At 42.4% G+C, this 21,055-nt stretch overlaps 2 protein-coding genes and 1 pseudogene across 8 annotated transcripts in view; all 3 read right to left on the bottom strand.

Annotated features, from left to right (window-relative positions):
* Window positions 1–375: 375 nt before the first annotated feature.
* Window positions 376–2,710, bottom strand: LOC145861056 (tubulin alpha chain, testis-specific-like; annotated as a pseudogene). The gene is made up of 4 exons (XR_014380811.1): window positions 2,690–2,710; window positions 1,699–1,908; window positions 1,458–1,606; window positions 376–1,359 (listed from the first exon to the last, which is right to left on the bottom strand). The product of XR_014380811.1 is annotated as a tubulin alpha chain, testis-specific-like (transcript).
* Window positions 2,711–5,323: 2,613 nt separating this feature from the next.
* Window positions 5,324–9,302, bottom strand: LOC106573846 (tubulin alpha-1A chain). Its single transcript, XM_014149248.3, has 4 exons — window positions 9,049–9,302; window positions 8,516–8,738; window positions 8,267–8,415; window positions 5,324–6,555 (listed from the first exon to the last, which is right to left on the bottom strand). The coding sequence occupies exons 1-4, from the start codon at window positions 9,049–9,051 to the stop codon at window positions 5,575–5,577; spliced, it is 1,356 nt and encodes a 451-aa protein (XP_014004723.1). The 5' UTR covers window positions 9,052–9,302; the 3' UTR covers window positions 5,324–5,574.
* Window positions 9,303–10,281: 979 nt separating this feature from the next.
* Window positions 10,282–21,055, bottom strand: part of LOC145861149 (myc box-dependent-interacting protein 1) — a 43,420-nt gene continuing 32,646 nt past the window's right edge. For 4 of the 6 annotated variants that reach the window (XM_082963058.1, XM_082963057.1, XM_082963060.1 and 1 more), the window contains 4 exons: window positions 12,862–12,900; window positions 12,645–12,698; window positions 12,322–12,423; window positions 10,282–12,218 (listed from right to left, as the gene is read on the bottom strand). In XM_082963058.1, coding sequence (XP_082819184.1) covers window positions 12,117–12,218; window positions 12,322–12,423; window positions 12,645–12,698; window positions 12,862–12,900 — 297 coding nt within the window. In that variant the 3' untranslated portion in view covers window positions 10,282–12,116. Of the gene's footprint in view, window positions 12,219–12,321; window positions 12,424–12,644; window positions 12,699–12,861; window positions 12,901–21,055 lie in introns of those variants that run through there. The other 2 variants (XR_014380992.1, XR_014380991.1) reach the window with 1 other exon arrangement.

Here is a 21,055-nt window from a genome sequence, read left to right as displayed (position 1 = left end):
TCGACCACTTACCAAATGCGCTACTGTTTTTCAGAGAGTAACTGCAGAGTCATCATTCAACGTTCTGGCGCCTTCTGAGAGCCTATGGGAGCCTTAGAAAATGTCACGTTACAGCAGAGATCCTTTGTTTTGGATAGAGATGACAAAGAAGGCCAAGAAATGGTCAGAGAGGGCGCTTCCTGTTTGGAATCTTCTCAGGTTTTGGCCTGCCATATGAGTTCTGTTATACTCGCAGACACCATTCAAACAGTTTTAGAAACTTTAGGGTGTTTTCTATCCAAATCAAACAATTATATGCATATTCTAGTTACTGGGCAGGAGTAGTAACCAGATTAAATCGGGTACGTTTTTTATCCGGCCGTGCAAATACTGCCCCCTATCCCCAACAGGTTAATATTCCTCTCCCTCCTCCACCTCATCCCCTACACTGTCAGTACCCACCTCTTCATAATCCTTCTCCAGGGCTGCCATGTCTTCTCTGGCCTCTGAGAACTCTCCCTCCTCCATGCCCTCTCCCACATACCAGTGCACAAAGGCTCTCTTTGCGTACATCAGATCAAACTTGTGGTCAAGCCTGGCCCAGGCCTCAGCGATGGCGGTGGTGTTGCTCAGCATGCACACAGCTCTCTGGACCTTGGCCAGATCTCCTCCAGGGACCACTGTGGGTGACTGGTAGTTGATACCGACCTTGAAGCCAGTGGGACACCAGTCCACAAACTGGATGGTGCGCTTGGTCTTGATTGTGGCGATGGCAGAGTTGACATCTTTGGGCACAACGTCACCACGGTAGAGCAGGCAGCAGGCCATGTACTGCTGTGACGTGGGTCACATTTCACCACCTGATTGGCTGGCTCAAAGCAGGCATTGGTGATCTCAGCCACTGATAGCATCTCGTGATAGGCCTTCTCAGCAGAGATGACTGGAGCATAGGTGGCCAGAGGGAAGTGGATAGGGCACCAAGTTGGTCTGGAACTCTGTCAGGTCCACATTGAGGGCCCCATCAAAGCGCAGGGAGGCGGTGATGGAGGAGACGATCTGACCAATCAGCCTGTTGAGGTTGGTGTAGGTGGGGCGCTCAATGTCCAGGTTCCTGCGGCAGATATCATAGATGGCCTCATTGTCCACCATGAAGGCACAGTCAGAGTGCTCCAGTGTGGTGTGGGTGGTCAGGATGGAGTTGTAAGGCTCCACCACAGCAGTAGAAACTTGGGGAGCAGGGTAAACAGCAAATTCAAGCTTGGACTTCTTCCCATAGTCGACAGAGAGACGTTCCATCAACAGGGAGGTGAACCCAGAACCGGTGCCTCCTCCAAAGCTGTGGAAGATCAAGAAGCCCTGGAGTCCAGTGCCTTGGTCAGCCTGAAAGAACCACGGAGGAATGTGTCACAAACCATATATTTTTTTTACCAAAGATAGAAGGTACATCCACCTAGAAAGATGACTAGGTTGGGTCTTACCAGCTTGCGAGTCCTATCGAGTACCAGGTCGATGATCTCCTTGCCAATGGTGTAGTGACCACGGGCATAGTTGTTGGCAGCGTCCTCCTTGCCTGTGATCAGCTGCTCAGGGTGGAACAGCTGGCGGTAGGTACCTGTGCGTACCTCATCTATTGGGAGACAACAATACATTTATAAAACTAGTATTGACGTATGCTTTTTGTCAAATTCCATCAGCTGTTAATAAAAGCCTCCTGTTTACCAATGACAGTTGGCTCCAGGTCTACAAAGACTGCACGGGGAACATGTTTGCCAGCCCCAGTCTCACTGAAGAAGGTGTTGAAGGAGTCATCTCCCCCTCACTTCGCATCTGTCCATCCAACTGGATCCCATGCTCCAGGCAATAGAGCTCCCAGCATGCATTTCCAATTGGAGCCCCAGCTTGGCCAATGTGGACAGAGATACATTCACCCTGGAGAGAGAGAAAATAATCACTCAAGTCACATGCCACTTACAGAAGATGATTTTTTAAAACAAGTTGTGGTGGAAACAGCTGAACTATTGCTGGACTAATTTGAGGAAAACTAGTTTCTGTTTCTTGATTGAATTATTTCATATAAAGGTTGCTATGGCCTGGTGAGTTTTTTTTAATGATAAGTCTATAGTTAATTGCCTCACGATGACAAACGTAACATGAAAATATTACTAAAATCATAATCTTTTACAAAATTAATATTTGTCTTTTAAATATTTTAACTTTTTAAATTGCAAGCATACATTCGATTTTAGAAAACGCTCTCACCATGTTTCAGACTCTCGGACTCTCTTGATGCAGTTGCCTACTCGGGGAATCTTTTATATTGTCATGTAAAGGCTTATGGAGCAACTTTTTAACCGTGCTGGATTGCTAGGCAACAATGGTGTATTGTTGTAGTAACTGGAGAACTCGGATAAGCTGATACCATCTTTGATTCTTAACTGAAACAGGGACAAAGACAAATAATATTAATTGCTACCCTGAGTCTAGGATGGGTGAACAGTAACCTTGACCTGTCCAGTATTTGTGAAATAAGACCTATATGTATTACATTTACTTGCCTTGCCCCCCTCATATAGACGTTACATTTCACAAGTAAAATGTAACCTGTTAAGTTATAAAGAAAAATAACTATTTTAAAATGTATTTTGCACTCTGAACAAAGTCTGTTTCAAGATATTTTGTGTTCTTGTTTGAATGGTTTTCACTAATTTACCTTAGAGGACACTGTACACATTTACTGCTCAAACTCTTTCCAACTAAAGAGGATCCATTTTGTTAAGGTCATGTTGTCCCATTGCCCTGAGGAAAGAAAATGGATACCTCCCCATGGTGACCTGAATAGGCTGTTGTTACAGGAGATCATTATGGTCACCATGGTAGTAGAGATTCATTTACAATGCAAATGTCCTCAGGTGAGCGGGCGCCTAGGGAAAACCTCAGCGTCTGTCTTCCGTAAAGCAGGTGTCATTTGAGAGCTCTGTCTATAGTCCTATTGTCTATAACAGAATGTGAACAGCTGGCTTCACCCAAGTTGTTCTTTTTGAAACCATGTGCTTTTGTTCTTAGTTTATCTGGTGTGTGTGTGGTCAGAAGTCTTCATTGTTTGCCAGGGAAGCAGTATTTCCTTTCAAAGGATCGGCTAACTATATGTAATATTTATAAAAATGCGTGTCTATTAAAAGAGCATATTATATATCAACTAAATTGTTTATTCTTGTCATCAATATTGTGTAGTTTTACAATTCATGCTGTCAAATTCACAGCTCTAAGGCATTACCGCAGCAGTATTTGTTTTACTTTTGAGTGTGGTGAAAATTATTATGGTTCTACCACTAAGGTTTTGTTAGCTGTTAAAACCTCTTCGCTATAGGGGGCAGTATTTTCACGGCCGGATGAAAAACGTACCCAAATGAAACAGCCTAGTACTCGGGCCCAGAGTGAAATATTTGCATATTATTAATAGATTTGGATAGAAAACACTCTTAAGTTTCTACAACTGTTTGAATGTTGTCTGTGAGTATAACAGAACTCAAATGGCAGGCAAAAACCTGAGAAAAATCCAACCAGGAAGTGGGAAGTCTGAGACTTGTAGTCTTTCAGACCATTTTCTATTGAAACTACAGTGTCTGTGGGGTCAACTTGCACTTCCTAAGGCTTCCACTAGATGTCAACAGTCTTTACAAAGTTGTTTGAGTCTTCTATGGTGAATTTTGACCGAATAACAGCCGGTTCAAGCAGTGGACCGTCTGAGGTCATGTAGTTACTTCATGCGCATTCACGCATGGATAGCATTTTTATTTTTCTTCTGTAATGAATGCGCTATTGTCCGGTTGGAATATTATCAATTGTTTATGTTAAAAACACCCTTAAGGTTTGATTGTAAACAGTGTTTGACATGTTTCTACAAATGGTAATGGAACTTTTGAGCTTTTCGTCTATTGATTTGCGCCCCCGTCTCGTGCCTTTGGAATAGTGTTCTGGACACGCCAACAAAATGGAGGTATTTGGACATAAATTATGGACTTTATCAAACAAATGAACATTTCTTGTGGGAGTCCTTCCGAGTGCATTTTGCCGAAGATCAGCAAAGGTAAGAAAATATTTATAACAGTATTTTAGAGTTTTGATGACGCCGTGGCTTGACGGCTAACTGTATAGCTTGCATTGATGGCGGAGCTCTGTACTCAGAATATTGAACAATGTGCTTTCTCCGTAAAGTTATTTTGAAATCTGACACAGCGGTTGCATTAAGAGGTAGTATATCTATAATTCTTTAAATAATTGTTATTTATTTTGTCAACGTTTATGATGAGTATTTCTGTAAATGAATGTGCACATTCACTGGAAGTTTTGGAGGCAAATCATTTTCTGAACATCACGCGCCAATGTAAAATGCTGTTTTTGGATATAAATATGAACTTGATCGAACAAAACATACATGTATTGTGTAACATGCTGTCCTAGGAGTGTCATCTGATGAAGATCATCAAAGGTTAGTGCTTCATTTTAGTTGGATTTTGTGGTTTTTGTGACACAGCCATTTTCCTAACAAGGAGATGTGTGGCTTTTCTTGTTTAGGTGGTGTCCTAACATAATCTAATGTTTCGCTTTCGCTGGAAAGCCTTTTTGAAATCGGACAACGTGGTTGGATTCAGGAGAAGTGTATCTTTAAAATGGTGTAAAATAGCCATATGTTTGAGAAATTGAAATTATTAGATTTTTGATGTTTTCAATTTCGCGCCCTGCTGTTCCATTGGCTGTTGGCTAGGGGTCCCGCTGGCGGAACGCCTAAATGCAAGAAGTTAAATACACTGGATGTAAGCAAGTGTTGGGCAATGTATAACCACAGATACTGTAGCCACAGCTGACTTTTCATCAATGAGTATCTACGTTTTCATTTGGTTGTCTTAGTTGCCAATTTTTTTCTTCTTCTTCTCAGGAGTCAGTGTTTTACAGCTGTGTGTCAGCTGAGCTTGGCGCTTTGTTTCATAAGAAATAGAGACCTGAGAGTTGGATGGCTTCAGTGTGAGCTGACTACATTTCACCAAAAGTGGTGTGTTTACAGCACTCAACAGCCTTAACCAAACACTCGCCCACAGCTGGAGCAGGACTGGATGGAGAAGTTAAGCCGAAGTTCAGGAAAGACAGAGGACACCATTAACACCAGTGTGTGGCGGTTGATGGTGCACTACCTCCTCAAATAGATCATTGTTTGATACCGTATGACTGACTACCCTCAAGGCAGAACCTCTTGCACAACAACAGCTGTGGAATGAGACAGGGTAGGGGGTTTATATATTGACATTACAGAAAAATTGGTTTTGAGCAAGCATGACACAGAGAAATATTTTGGGTGTTGACAATGAATGCTTTATTTTTTCACAGGAAGGATTCATATCCAAAGAAATAGATGGTTAAAAATTATTATTATTCTCAATTTGGTCAAAACTGTGTCTGGCTGACAATAAGACTTGTGTAGTTTCAACATTCATGTTGTAAAGCTGAGACTATAGATCCTAACATCCTACTCTTCCTCCCCCATATCCTCCTCTTCATTCCCTGTTGTTCTTCAGATGTTCTTTACCAGTTGACTACTTTTTAATATTCCTCTCCCTCCTCCTCCCCCTCGTCCCCTACACTGTCAGTACCCACCTCTTCATAATCTTTCTCCAGGGCTGCCATGTCCTCTCTGGCCTCTGAGAACTCTCCCTCCTCCATGCCCTCTCCCACATACCAGTGCACAAAGGCTCTCTTTGCGTACATCAGATCAAACTTGTGGTCAAGCCTGGCCCAGGCCTCAGCGATGGCGGTGGTGTTGCTCAGCATGCACACAGCTCTCTGGACCTTGGCCAGATCTCCTCCAGGGACCACTGTGGGTGGCTGGTAGTTGATACCGACCTTGAAGCCAGTGGGACACCAGTCCACAAACTGGATGGTGCGCTTGGTCTTGATTGTGGCGATGGCAGAGTTGACATCTTTGGGCACAACGTCACCACGGTAGAGCAGGCAGCAGGCCATGTACTTGCCGTGACGTGGGTCACATTTCACCATCTGATTGGCTGGCTCAAAGCAGGCGTTGGTGATCTCAGCCACTGATAGCATCTCGTGATAGGCCTTCTCAGCAGAGATGACTGGAGCATAGGTGGCCAGAGGGAAGTGGATACGGGGGTAGGGCACCAAGTTGGTCTGGAACTCTGTCAGGTCCACATTGAGGGCCCCATCGAAACGCAGGGAGGCGGTGATGGAGGAGACGATCTGACCAATCAGCCTGTTGAGGTTGGTGTAGGTGGGGCGCTCAATGTCCAGGTTCCTGCGGCAGATATCATAGATGGCCTCATTGTCCACCATGAAGGCACAGTCCGAGTGCTCCAGGGTGGTGTGGGTGGTCAGGATGGAGTTGTAAGGCTCCACCACAGCAGTGGACACCTGGGGAGCTGGATAGATGGCAAACTCAAGCTTGGACTTCTTCCCATAGTCGACAGAGAGACGTTCCATCAACAGGGAGGTGAACCCAGAACCGGTGCCTCCTCCAAAGCTGTGGAAGATCAGGAAGCCCTGGAGACCAGTGCACTGGTCAGCCTGAAAGAAACAGAAGGTAGAAATGTAAGAAATGTATTTATTAGTGATGGGCACTGATATGGAAAATCAATATCCATATCAGTTGAACGTTTTCGAACCGATATCATATTAGTTTGACTGAATAACATTGCAACTGTGTGGAATACATTTCCGCGGCTTTGTGAAGTTCAGACTGCTCGCTGGTTGCCTATTGGGCCAGGTGTGAATGTCCAGGAGTCCTAATCATCCTACACAACCAGTTTGAATAGAATGGGCAGCCCATTGAAGTCTCCTCTGCACCCCACTTATTACATGATTGAATTAAAGCTGCAAAATGTCACTTTTTGGGCGACCTGACTAAATTCATATACAAATGTTTTTTATTTTACAAGGCAAGTCAGTTAAGAACAAATTCTTATTTTCAATGACGGCCTAGGAACGGTGGGTTAACTGCCTTGTTCAGGGGCAGAACGACAGATTTTACCTTGTCAGCTCGGGGATTCGATCTTGCAACCTTTCAGTTACAAGTCCAACGCTCTAACCACTAGGATACCTGCCTGTAATTTTCATTGAAAGCAAGACTAAGAAGCGGTAGATCTGTTCTATGTGCGCTATTTCTATGCTTCCCATTAAGTTTTAGTTTTTGCGTCTTACGGTTTTGAAAAAGAGCTTCAAACAGCTGGTTATTAAAAATGTATTTCATGTCGGTTTAGATGGTACATTGCTTGCCTAATATCAGTTTATGTGACAAACTATTATCTTTGCAACCAGGAAATGACAGAGTGATTTCTGTATATTACGCCTTTAACAAAAGGCACATCTCAATAGGTGGTCCAGGTATCCTCATGACATGGCACAAGTGGCGTGGTGGTGCTTTCCTCATTTGTTCTCTATTGTTCCCGCAAGCACAGGGGGAGGACATCAGAGGGTACCATCAAACCAACTCTTTGAATGGCCTGCTCCATGAAGTTTGCACTTGTTTAAAAAAAACACTATTTTGCTCAAAAATAATGTTTTACCCTCAAGTGTGTGTACATTACCGTATTTATACGTGGGATGTTTTACAACAGAGAAAGTTCTCAAATAGCATACTCAGACGCACTCCAGCTAAGTTGAACCTGTGAGCGGGTTTTGTGTCTGCAGCAACAGTCATGTATGCCCTTTTACATAATAATCTAGGTTAACAGCAATTATAAACTGGGTGGTTTGAGCCCTGAATGCTGATTGGCTGACAGATGTAGTATATCAGACCAGGGGTATGACAAAACATTTATTTTTACTGCTCTAATTACGTTGGTAATCAGTTCACAATAGCAATAAGGCACCTCGGGGTGTTTGTGATATATGGCCAATATACCACGGCTAAGGGCTGTGTCCAGGCACTCCGCGTTGCGTCGTGCAGAAGAACAGCTCTTAGTCGTGGTATATTGGCCACATACCACACCCCCTTGGGCCTTATTGCTTAATAAGGATAAACCGATATCACGATAGGCCTTGCTCACATCGATATCAAACGTTATTGATATCATATAGAAGTATTGATCCACTCCACTAGTATTTATTAGCATTTCCACATTTAGTGTCAACACAAGGCCTTGCTTTAAAATGGTATGAGTCTCACCAGTTCTTTCTTACCTGAAAGAAACAGGGAGGAATGTGTTACAAACCGTATATATTTGTATCAAAGATGGACGGTACATCCACCTAGAAAGATGACTAGGTTGGGTCTTACCAGTTTGCGAGTCCTATCGAGTACCAGGTCGATGATCTCCTTGCCAATGGTGTAGTGACCACGGGCATAGTTGTTGGCAGCGTCCTCCTTGCCTGTGATCAGCTGCTCAGGGTGGAACAGCTGACGGTAGGTACCTGTGCGGACCTCGTCTGTGGACATGGGGAATTGACATTTTAATATCTGTAGCTTTAACCTGTAAATATATGGAGATTGAATGAATGTCATTAGGTAAATTGTTTGTCAACTTACCGATGACGGTTGGCTCCAGGTCTACAAAGACTGCACGAGGAACATGTTTACCAGCCCCAGTCTCACTGAAGAAGGTGTTGAAGGAGTCATCTCCCCCTCCGATTGTCTTATCACTGGGCATCTGTCCATCAGGCTGGATCCCATGTTCCAGGCAGTACAGTTCCCAGCATGCATTGCCCATCTGGACACCTGCCTGGCCAACGTGGACAGAGATGCATTCACGCTGCAGAGAAAGGACAGAATTGAAACCATTAGCCATAATAAAATGTTCACATCTTCAGGTTACGTTTTTTTGGAGGATTTAGGTCAACCGATTAAATAACATTTCTAATGTTACAGCTAAACGTCTCTCTAAATTTGCTCAGTAACATTATCAGTATCAATACAATGATATTTCTAACCATATATATTTGATCTATCAAGGCAATGAAACAAGAATCAGATCTGTTTTAAGAGACATGAGTCGTAGTGAAGAAACAAAGGATGGGAGCGCTGCATGAAGGGAGCAGGAGACATAATATTCAGAAGCTTACCATTGTTGCAGTTTCTTCAGGCCGACGTTAAGGATCTGCGTCAGAAATCTCGCTCGTGTGCCCTGGTGGCGGCTCGTCTGTATTTATAGGATTAGCGAACACCTTGGTAACAAGCTTTGTTGTTGGTAACAAAGGGGTTAAATGTGTTTGGTCGATCGGAGTTCTGGGCTGGGAAGAGGAAAGCCAATCATTCAGCTCGAGAGGAGACACTGCATACAAGCCCTGCCGCACATCAATAACTCCTCCCCATCTACCCAGGATGATAATGTGTAACTCTGACCAACCGACCGACCAGCCCCACCTTACATAGGACAAAAGGTTCCTAAGGGGACTGTAATTGAATCCCTAAACATTAAAGAACAACCTGTACCACAACAAATGTTTGAGAAAATACACATACTATGTTAGTGGCAGTACCATGGGTACGTTAACAAAGGAATTTAGGAATTAGGCACTTTAAGATGGTTGATCCCCTCCCCCATAGCCCCTGCTGTTTGAGCCATTTATTATTCAAAGTTGCTGCCTTCCCCGCCCTCACTCCCTCCCCTTGTCCCTGTGGCCTGGCAGGGTTCTGTTGTGTTTCATGCTTCGTTGACTGTATCCTATGGTAACAACGGCACCATAGGTAACGGCTACACCAAGGTGACCTTCTAACTCAGACTCCTTCATTGGCACAGGGAATCATTTATAATTAGTTTGTTTACAAAATTATCAAGTTTTAAAACATTTGACTTGTTTATCCATTTCATATGATAAATGAATGAATTCATGGGGATGCTCCTATACTTATTTGGGAGTTAAGAAATATGTATTTATGTCACTGAATCCGTAGTGATTGTTTGAGGCATGGCTTGAAAGGGGAGCCAGTCTGAGTCCTGGAAGCATCTCCATCGCATGCACCTGCTAACAGAGTATACTGTATATTCACCACAGAAGCAGCAATGATGTCATGAGAGGAATGTGACTAAGCAAGTCCTGCTATTGGCCGCCATTACAATGCTTTGCCGTAAAGGCCTGGCAAGTCACACTGCCTCCTGGTGTTATAATAAAGTAGCACAGACCATTACTATGTAGGTGTAGTCCCTGAGTGAGGGGCAGCTGTCTGATTGGTCTTCTGCTGTGTGATCAGTAGGGTGTGAAAATGTTGTTTAGGTTATCACCATACAAGCCTGCATGCAGAGGTGTTCAAACCCCCAGGTGTAAAGCAGGTGAAACAATGAAGGCCACAGTGTCTGGTGTTGAACCCATCTTTAATGTTGTAAAGAAGACTGTCGGTTACAGGCTTGATCACTTTCCACTGAGAGACATTTTTAACATACAGTCAGTGTGTTCACACAGGTGTTGATTTTCAGCTATATCTAGGAGTTGAACACAGTACATCCCATAGGCTTAATTTGACTGAGTTTAACTTTGGTTTTCAGCAGGGCACATGGTGGACATTGAGATTATTTGTTTCAGGGCTCTTTGATACTTGTATGGTTTGTTACATTAACATTGTATGACACCCATAAATAGTTGCCTTACTTTTGACCAGAACGTTGACCACAGTTCTAAAAATCTTCTGAACATGCGGTTTGTTAATTAGCCCTCGCCTCCAGCACTTATCAACATATTGTAATACAGACAGTTAGGTGTAGATTTTATGATTGAGCCATTATCGACAGGCTTCACTCCACTCAGAGCCAGGCCATAACCTGAGTTCTAATGAAACCAATACCACAGAGTTGAGGGCATATTATGCTCTTGCTTTAGTTATCCAGTGTTTCACAAAAGTTGTCGCAACCATAGAAATAGAATCCATAGAACAGGCTTCCTCATTCAAGTCAATGATGGCATAGTGGGTGGACTGGCAGCCATTGCACACATGAGTTTACCAGTCAAATTGCCCGGGCTAGAGGTTTCAACTTCAAAGCCCTTTCTATGGATTCCATGTATATGGTTGCAACCCTGCAGGGCTTCTGCACACCATTCCCTAACACATGTCCCAGGAATCTCTTTCACAGGAGAGGGACTGATAGAAAAATACACAGATCTAGGGAGCCTGTTTCTGATGTGTGTCCTGACTCCTGACCACATCTCTGAGGGATTTCTCTCAAAGGGAGAGAGCAAAGGCTGGGTTTCCTTTATTTCCCTTCAACTACTGCTTAGGAGAGAGGGACAGTACAATACATAAAGGTGGCAAGTGGGACAGTACAATACAAAGGTGGCGAGAGGGACAGTACAATAGATAAAACATTCATCTTAGCAGAGCGACAGCCTAGGGAGCCCACTTCTCAGGGGCAAATGGTACATTAAACAGGTCACAGATCACATGGTTTCAGAACAGCTACTGGGTCTTTTTGCATTTCATTGGGCAAAATAGAATAATAGTGACTTAAAGTTTGATACAGACATAAAGTATAGACTTAAGAGTTAACGACAACAGAGCCAGTAGGGTGAATGTGGAGGTATACTACCTGAACTGTCCAATAAGAACAGAGATTTTTATGTTTTCCCGTTGCAAAACGTTTTACTGTAGAGTACCCTTCCAAACATGACCCAGGTCACATTGCTTTAATCTGGTGTGGTGTACCCCAAGGTTCTGGTCCAGTACCAGTACATTATTCATCTCATCACAGTCAGGACTGAGAGCTGATACCAGAGCAGTCCCAATCTCTGTCTAGGGGTGTGATGTTGTTACAAAGTAAATGACTACAGTATAATGATCATGCAACTCTTAATGTTTTTTTTTTTACATGACATGTCAAAAGGTGTTCAAGCAGTCTGACATCTATTACTTTTTTCATTGAAACTAGCATACTCTTTGTTTCTACTGGCCACATTAGCTTAGCATAAATACATTACTGACCGCATTAGCAAAAACACATACATTACGTAGTCAAATGTAACAAATCAAAACAATAATCGTGCGAATCTGCTAAAATATACCAGCACATTTGATACATGGGTCAAGGATTGAGATGATGTGGTTTTGGTTTGTTTCTATCCTGGCAGATGTCCCAAAGGACGGGAGAGGGGAAGGGGGATGAGAGGGGAAGTGGGAGTGCAGGTTGGATGGGATGTCCGGCTCACAACTTCTGGGTAAAGTTTTCAGGGAAGACTCCTTTTGCCAAGAGGTCTTTGTTCTCCAGCCAATGAGATTCCTTCACGCCCATGAGCCAGCCGTCATCCTGCACACACAACAAACAGCATGGTTATCAGAGGATGTAACCCAATCACTTGTGAAAACGTGTTATAGTTCTCAATGGGGGTAGAATGCGGCTGGCTACTGACCTGCTCATCAGGATTCTCCCAGGCCAGGACCAGCACAACATCTCCTGCTTTCATCTCCAGCTCGTCTCCATCGGTGGCAGCATAGTCATGTATGGCTTTGACCTGAATTTTTTGTTGTTGTTGACATCACACACAGCGATATTGCTACCTGATTTAAGATATACTGACCACAACAACCAAGATCCATTGTTGGCAGAATATTGGAAAAATACTAGTGTGCTGGAGTTTTCTTCCTCCATGAACCTGGAACTAGGTGTGCAAACAACCCCTTTTCAGTAGCTGTCTCTATGGTCCTCTAGAAACAAGACAAGCGAAGGGCTCACCTTGTAAATGACTCCAGCCGGCAGCACCTCAGAAGACCCATTGGTCACCGCAGTCTGGATTCAGAAATAAGCAGAGAAAAGGCTTCATTTGATACTGAGAAATGTATTAAGTGGTCAATCAATTCTACAATGGTTACATCACACTGTAGAGTGAGTGATATGCCAGGGACCCAATGTTTGTACTGTATATGAATGGCTCATTTACTCCAGTACTTACGGTTGCAGCCCCTGCAGCGGCTGCCACAGCAGTGTCAGTCTGAAAGGGAGCGAAAGGGGAGGTGAGAATTCCCAATGGACATGCATCTCTCCCATCCCACAGAGAAATACATACACACAGGCACAAAGACTCTCTCCCTGGGCACAATCTGTCAACATGTGCCACCATCAGACCGCCACAACAGCCATGCCATCTATCTACGGATCCTAAAGATGGGAGACTGAAACTTGATCAACCTCCTGTCAGATGGGGTACTCACAGGGTGTTTGTTTGTCCCAGTCAGCGATCAACACCCAGCTGTCCATCGTGTTTCTGAAGCCTTGGTCTCCCATCACTACTGTAATGAACCTCCTGTCCATCTACCAGCACTACCTATAGCACATCTACACTCCCCTACGGTACTTCCTCGTTCCCCGCCTACTCACGCTCTGCTCTGAGTCAGCCCAGCCAGTCTGCCCAGAGTCAGCCCAGCCCACCTCTCCGTCTGCAGCTGGCTCCTCTGCCCACCCAGCCTGGGCACCCACATCCCCCCAGCCTGCCTGTCCATCAGTGGCATCATCTGCAGCCTGGGCCCCGTTATCGCCCCAGCCACCCTGAGAATGCCCAGTCTGGGTCACATCCTGGTCCCAGCCTGCCTGAGAAGCCTGCGGTGTCCCTTCAGTATCCCAGCTCGGGGCGGCCCCAGTCTCATCATCGCCCCAGCCACCCTGGTTGGCTGCAGGCTCGTCTTCCTCCCAGCCGGCCTTGGCCTCCTGGGACTCTTTGTCGTCGTTCTGCTGGGGCTCCTCCGCTGCAGGGGGCTGCTCGGGTTCAGGCTGAGGAGGGAAGGGGGTGAGGCAGTATGGCAGGTAGAGGGGTGGCCAAGGTGCACGTGGGTGGGGCAACAGAGAATTTGGAATGGGACCGACGGTTTGATGACAAAAAGCCACAGTGCATAAAGGGGTCATGGGTCCAAGCAGGAATTGTAGGATAAGGGATAACAGACCAAGAGAGAGATCTGTGAGTGCTGCCAGAGACCAGCTCGCCATTCAAGTGTCCGCAGAATATGGTACCCAGCTAACCAAGAACATTCCTATTGCTATTAATGTTTCAAAGAAAATGCTTGAAAGGAAATATCCTAGAACATTGAATAAAAGTACAAATTAAAAACAATTATCCCAAATGCCCAGGGCCACATTCAGTATTCGAACGTTGTAGATATAAATGCAATGAATGGAGCCGACGTGATTCCTTTATTCTACTTGTTCTACATAGAAACATGCTATCTGAACGTCCCAAAACATTTCGTCCTTGTGAACGCGGCCCAGGTCACTCCTTGATTAATCCACCTAAGTAGCCAATCAGACCTAACTTCCCTTGACACCAAAGGCAGGACTTTCACCCTACTGCTGTCACACCTGATCCCAATCAGTGTATCAACCTGAGCAGAGGCAGTCTAAGAATAGTTTGGTTTTCGAGAGTCTTGAGACTTTTTCCTTTAGATGCAAATAACAATTTCTCTACAATCTTTATATCCTATGAAGCAAGCTAGACCTACTCAGGGTTTTCTAAAGCTAGCCAGATTGAGTTAGCTATACATTCCGTGGTTTCCATGGCACAGTGAGGTCGCCTAGGCAGAGCGCTACTGTACATTTGGTAAATATCTGTATAATTAATACATTTATGGCCTTTTTCCATGCACACTTTTTGTTTTAACAATTAATATAGTTCATATCATTAGAATCAACCACAGAGTTTCAAGACTGAAGCTGGCAAGTCATTTGTTTGCTGGGCAAGCTAGCTAACTGTCAGCTAGCTAGCTAATGTCAGCTGGCAATTGTTCTGATTTGAATGCCAGCCGTTTTGTCCGGAGGTTGAGGATGGAGAGAAGCAAGACAGCTGAGGTGTGCAGTGATGAGGACTAAGTTACAAGGCTACTCTTGAATTATCATTGAAATGCTGTGTGCTTTCTGGCGCCACGTGACTGACGTAGTTTCACCCAAGTGCGTGTGTCATCTTGGTAGTAGTGAAACCTAGCTACAGCTACTACGGAGTCCATGAACTGGAGAAGCCACACGGACGGCGAGACACCTTGATGACACCTTGCGGCCAAGACCATCTTAAAAAATATATATATATATTTAACTAGGCAAGTCAATGAACAAATTCTTAATAACAATGACGGCCTACACGGGCCAAACTCGGACGACACTGGGCCAATTGTGTGCCACCCTATGGGACTCCCAATCATGGCCGGTTGTGATACCCTGGTTCGATTCCAGGCTGTATCTGTAGTGATGCCTCAAGCACTGAGATGCAGTGCCTTAGACCGCTGCGCCACTCAGGAGCACTCTTTGCTTACTCTCCCCCTTTGATCACTCAAGCCATGAACTTTCCAACCGTCTCATGAATTAGGTTTTCTAAATTGCTTGTATTTTTTTGTGTTGCTTTAAAGCGCTTTGAGATTCTTTTATGTAATGAATAGCGCTATGAAAGTTCAATAAATTGTTATTCCATCTGAGGCTTCATCCATACTACAACAGTGGATATTGCTCGTCCACTTGCTGCTAAAGGTTTCCGCATGCTACGGTTTCGGCTGGCGGTTAGCCGAACTTAGCTAGGCAAACTGAACGAGTGTTTGCATACTCCCTTAAAAGACCTTCGCATGAAAAACTAGAAAAGGCGGCAATAGTACTGTTTGTCCATCTTGAGACTCCGTAGCCAGTATACACTTCCTCAAAGTAGTCAGAATTAATTTAAGAACTCAAATCTGTCATTAATTTTGACATTTTTGCCGAGGAGATCTTAGATGTAATATTGTGTGACTAACTATGATGTTTGGTGCAGCATTTCTCAAGTGAAAAAAATGTGTGAAAACAAGTCGTTGAATAGCAAACACTTCATTGAAGAATCCCTACTCTTGACCAATGACCGACGAAGGGGTGTAGACTTCGGCTCCGAACTTCAGCTTACCTCGAAAAAATTGCTAGTATCCTACACATGGTTGATGATATTACTAGGTTAACTAGTGATTATGTGAAGATTGTTTTTTATAAGATACGTTTAATGCTAGCTAGCAACTTATCTTGGCTCATTGCAGCCACAAGGCCCTTTTGACGATGCACTCGTGTAACAGGTGGTCAGCCTGCCACGCAGTTTCCTCTTGGATTGCAATGTAATCGGCCATAATCAGCATCCAAAAAGGCAGATTACCGATTGTTATGAAAACTTCAAATCGCCCCTAATTAATCGGCCCTGCCGATTAATCGGTCGACCTTGCTTTACAGCATGATTGAAATTTAAAGGCAATGTCCCGCGTTAGCGGAGACTGCATTCACGGTGAACGCTGATGATATCGGCTCAAATGGAAATCACCTTTACATTTCAAGCGTGCTATTGTAACAAATTGAAAATGTAGAGGTTCCATCAACCTCACGGCAATGTAGACATCAAAGAACGCCGCAGTTCGCGGTAGAGTAGTGGGTGAAACCATTTACTTCAGGAAAAAGGGTGATATAAATAGCTTCCTTTCATTATGTGTTACTGAATTCATAAAAATATTTGCTGCCATTGTAGTAAGGTTGGTAATATGAGAGGTCTTCGGACTTACCGTTTTTGTATTATTTTCTTTGAAAGAACAACTAGTGGGTTTTGAGTGCTTCTCCCCTATTTGAGAAGTTGGTCTGCCTGCTCCTCAGTCTGAGAGAGAGATTCTGAGCAGGTTCGTGTCTCTTTTCTCTCTATATAAAAACTGTATAACACAATAGTGTTTTTGGAAAACTGGTTCATATATCCTAAAGTCAATAGCGAATGTGGCTATGTATATATTTATTTTGCCGTTAATGTATTGAAGGCCTATTTCAGCAAGTTAACCAAGTTTTTGCTGGCTTAGCTAGCCATGTTAATGACGAGCTAACTAGCACCGTTGGTCACTGCAGTAGAATGTCACGCTAGCTATTGCCAGCAGGTGATTTGCTAGCAGGTGACTTATTGAAATATTAAGTGAATGTTTGTTTATTTTCTTACTACCTTAACATTTTTATATAAAAAGGGTTGTACTTGTGCTCTGTATTTATAGATTAATAGCACTTCACATTGAGGGCATGTGTCACTTTTCTGTATTTGTGTTATTTTCTAAACACAACGCATGTATACTATACGATCACTTTGTGGATTGAGTCAGAGAGATATTCTGAGAGCAGTGAACGTTTTACTTCAGATAAAAACCGAGTCACCCTGACGTGTCCATGTGCCTTCTTCAGGGGGGCTATGTGAAGTTGGTTACACTATCTGTAAAGATTGAATAGAACCATAAGTATTCTGCTAATTTTGATGGAGCTGTTATTCAGAACACCTATAACAACATACAAGGAACATTCCTGCTTGACTAATACAATTATAGTGTAATATGGTGATAGTGATTCTACTAATGTTGGAGATTTTAAAAACAGAAACGGGGAACAATCCTGTAAGACAAAGTTATGCTTGTTATAAGAAGTTGCCAAATGGTATTGCCCAGATTAGAACCTGTGACCTTCTGGTTTATATCCCAGTGCCTAGTCTACTGTGTCACTAGGGAGGGAAGCACCAGAATTGTTTTGTCACATATTTAAAGCTTTTTTGTTCAGTCAGTCAGTTTACTATAAATGTGATTATTTAAGAATGTTGGGTATAGTTGCAAAACAAAAGTTTCAACTTGGATTCGAACTGGCCACTTAACAGGTCGCAGCCCTCGCGTAATGCCTTCCTTCCACGTCCAACCTACCACCCTTAAGTATATTTTTCCCAAACATGGACAGCAATCAGGAGGGCTGGAGAGGAAAAATACAGGAAGTGCTTACCTCCCATGAGTCCCAGGAAGCCGCCTTCCGTGAGGCAATAATAGATGAGACCAGACGAGTTAAGAAAATGCTGTGTAAACATGGCAACTGTCAACTAGGAACTACACTAGGGAAGATCTTTATAAACTTTATATAAAGGTTTCAGCTAAACACCTTTTAACCACCAGACTAGGGTGGAATATTTTCCTGTTATTTTACAAATGCTCCGTCCTGACAAATCACTTTCAGAGATGTAGAGAATGAAGTTGGGCTACTTCTAAGTAACTTTGGCTAACTCCTATGTCATCTCCTACATGTGACCTTCCATTATAGAGCTTTGCTTTGGTGTGGATTGAGGATTATACATTCATATCAGTTGTGTTGCCCCATTGTATTCAGCTTTACTGATTTCTATTGTGGATTGCGTTTCTGTACACCAATGGAAAGTCTACAAAACTATGAGCAAATTTGTATTGAATTCCATGTATTGAATACATGGAATTGGATTGTGATACCATGAATGAATCATGCACACAATGTGCTTATTTTATTTAATTTATCAGGAATCAAATTTGATGTTTGAAATTGTTTGGTGATATATGCATAAAAAGGTTAGTAATTACCCATAATTCTGCACCTTTGGATAGTTGTACTTCCAGTTTTGATCATAATGATTTAGTGACTACAAATTTTATATCTCTCACACACGGATCTACTGGGATTTTTAAAAGACAGACTAACTTTTTGTCTTGTCTTCTTGGACTCAAGAGAAAAGTATAGTTAATATTTTGACAGGCAGTCTTGTTCTTTTGATGAATGTATTTGTAATTTTGGCGGTATATATATATATATATTTTAGGAATGTTTTTGTTTTAAGACAACTACATTTTGAAAAAGCATTTACTGTTTTTCAAAAGTTCTGTTGCTTGTTGACGGTTTTGAAAATCGACATTGTTCCAAAAAAATGATTGTAGGCGATTGAGAGAAACTGTAATACGTAAAGACAGTTGCTCCCTGATTAAATAGTACAAGAGTACACCATGCTGGACAGAAATGCTTACAGCACCTGGTGTTCCCAGGCAGTGTACCATCCAAGTACTAACCAGGCCCGACCCTGCTTAGCTTCCGAGACTCGGCGTAAGCCAATGACGGTATTGTGTATATGTGCCATAAGCGAAGGAATAACTTGGTACACTATTTCAAGTTTGTCACTTGAAAAAGTGCAGTGTGAAATCATAGAAATAGAATCAATGGGATAAACAGACATAGTTACTTTAACACAGGCAGATGAGTTACAAACCTTGTATACATTTCAATCGCATATATTTGAGTCTTATGGAAATAGCAGGCCTTTCAAATAATGACATCAGACAACGTTACCGGTATGTGAGGCAGTCCATGTTACCAGTACATGACTTTAGCACATTTAATAGTTTATACTTTATATTCATTCTTCTTGTGTATATATTTCCAATCAAAACAATTGTTTGTTTTAACAACTTTATTACTTCGGTATGTGTATATTTTTGATAATGCGAATAGCACTGAGAGCTTGCAAGTAAGCATTTCACTGTACCGTTTACACCCTGTATCCCGTGCACGTGACAAATAAACTTTGATTAGAAAACCGACTTGACCAGCACTATCTAGCCATCATTGAGATGAACTTGTTCAAATGTGAAAATACAATATACATCATGATCCTAACAAATTAAAACTAATCAACTGTTGCCTCTGCCTGATTTATCTTTACAGTGACAGGGGGTGGACCGTTCTTGGAGGTACTGCAATACCAGGTCGATGCGTGGAGTGGACGGAGCAAGCCCCTATTCCAAAAATCTATTTAATATAGGGGACGTATCAGGTATTGAACTGATAACAGATTTTTTTTGGGGGGGGTAATTTTTATTTACATTCAAGTACACATTCAGTGCATAACTTTGTACATAACATGGATTTATAAAAACAGTATCAAACCGCACCTTAACTGTATACAAAATAGCAAAACTCCTCAAAAATGTGATGTTCTGCAGAACCTTACTAGCTTATAGGCCTAAATTCAAGAGAAGCATGTAAACAATTGCCTCTTAACAATCTCCAAAAGCTGACCCTTTAAAATAATAAAAACTATTCTATACATAACATACACATCTACCAAAGTGAACTCTGAATAAACCAGTGTATATCAAATATTTACAAAGGCTTAGCCTGCATTTCAATGTAAATTACAGAATACAATTTTAGATATACGCTATTATAAAAAAACGTTTACAATGAAGGGTATATCCCTTTCCAGCTATGTTTAACGGATGTGATGCCCCACTTAACTATTTCTAATTGTATTTCTCTCCCCCCCCCCCCCCCAATTTCTTGTTTTATAAATTTAACAAATCCTGTCTGTGACCACTTGTGGGTGTCTTTGACCGCACGACATCTGGCCTCCCAAGTTTGGTCTTGATAAGGGACACCAGAGTCACTCATTCTAATAATTGCACCTTTTCTGGTTCAAATTTGGCTACACCTTCATAATATTTTTATTTAAAATATCAATCTATTAAAAAAAGTAAAAGAATTCTAACTAATTGGGCAAAAGAACATTCCCATAAAACATGGGGAATAGTTTTAATTGCGAAACAATTGTCCCTGGGACAAAATGTTTCAGGGTCAAATTATGATCATAATGTTGAATGGACCGGAAGACGTGTAAAAAAGAAAAAAAAGCCAATTAAAATATTTGTCTGTTGTCTAAACCTTTTAATTGTGTACGTAGCCAGGTGGAAGGTGCTATTGGTAATTGTCTTTAGGATGCCAATTTTTTATCACTTTCACATATAGAATGTTGAGTACATTTTATTTTACTTTGCAGACAGGGTTTTCTTGCCCAGTCAACTATTTTCTTAAAATGTAATAGGATAATTTCAGCTTACTAATTATCCCACTCCACCATGAACCTTAACGGTACGGACAGACAGAATTTTACATTTGTGTACAGAAGACAAATGTTTGAGTAGAACAACGCACCTACTTTGAAAGGAATATGATAATTTCTAGTCTACACACACATTGTTAAAGGTCTCCAATTTGCTAGTGTCTTGGTCTCTTTTTTTTTAAAGTAGTGATCTTAACTCTCACACATCAAACCTCCCATATGCTCCAAACCAAAAACAAAACTCTAAATACTTACAAAATATGAGATCCAATTAAATCCCCAAAAACGACTTAACTCTTTAGAGAGTCCATCCACTCCTCATACTTTTATCTTTCATGCTCTTCAGTACCATAAACATTTCATCTAATTTCAATTCCCCTTCTAATTGGTCTCTAATATCTAAAAGGTATTTGCACATCCACACATTTTTAAGTCGCCCCTTTCTCATACATGTTGTTTTTGGAAT

Source organism: Salmo salar, chromosome 16 (assembly GCF_965601325.2).
Source record: "Salmo salar chromosome 16, fSalSal1, whole genome shotgun sequence".
NCBI lineage: Eukaryota > Metazoa > Chordata > Actinopteri > Salmoniformes > Salmonidae > Salmo > Salmo salar.
This window is presented reverse-complemented; position numbering and strand designations above follow the sequence as displayed.

Coding starts and splice junctions, on each gene's coding strand:
- LOC106573846 (XM_014149248.3), bottom strand. Junction 8,416..8,515: donor CCTGGAGCCAACCGTCATCG/GTAAGTTGACAA, acceptor CCATGTCCACAG/ACGAGGTCCGCACAGGTACC. Junction 6,556..8,266: donor TCGATAGGACTCGCAAACTG/GTAAGACCCAAC, acceptor TGTTTCTTTCAG/GCTGACCAGTGCACTGGTCT.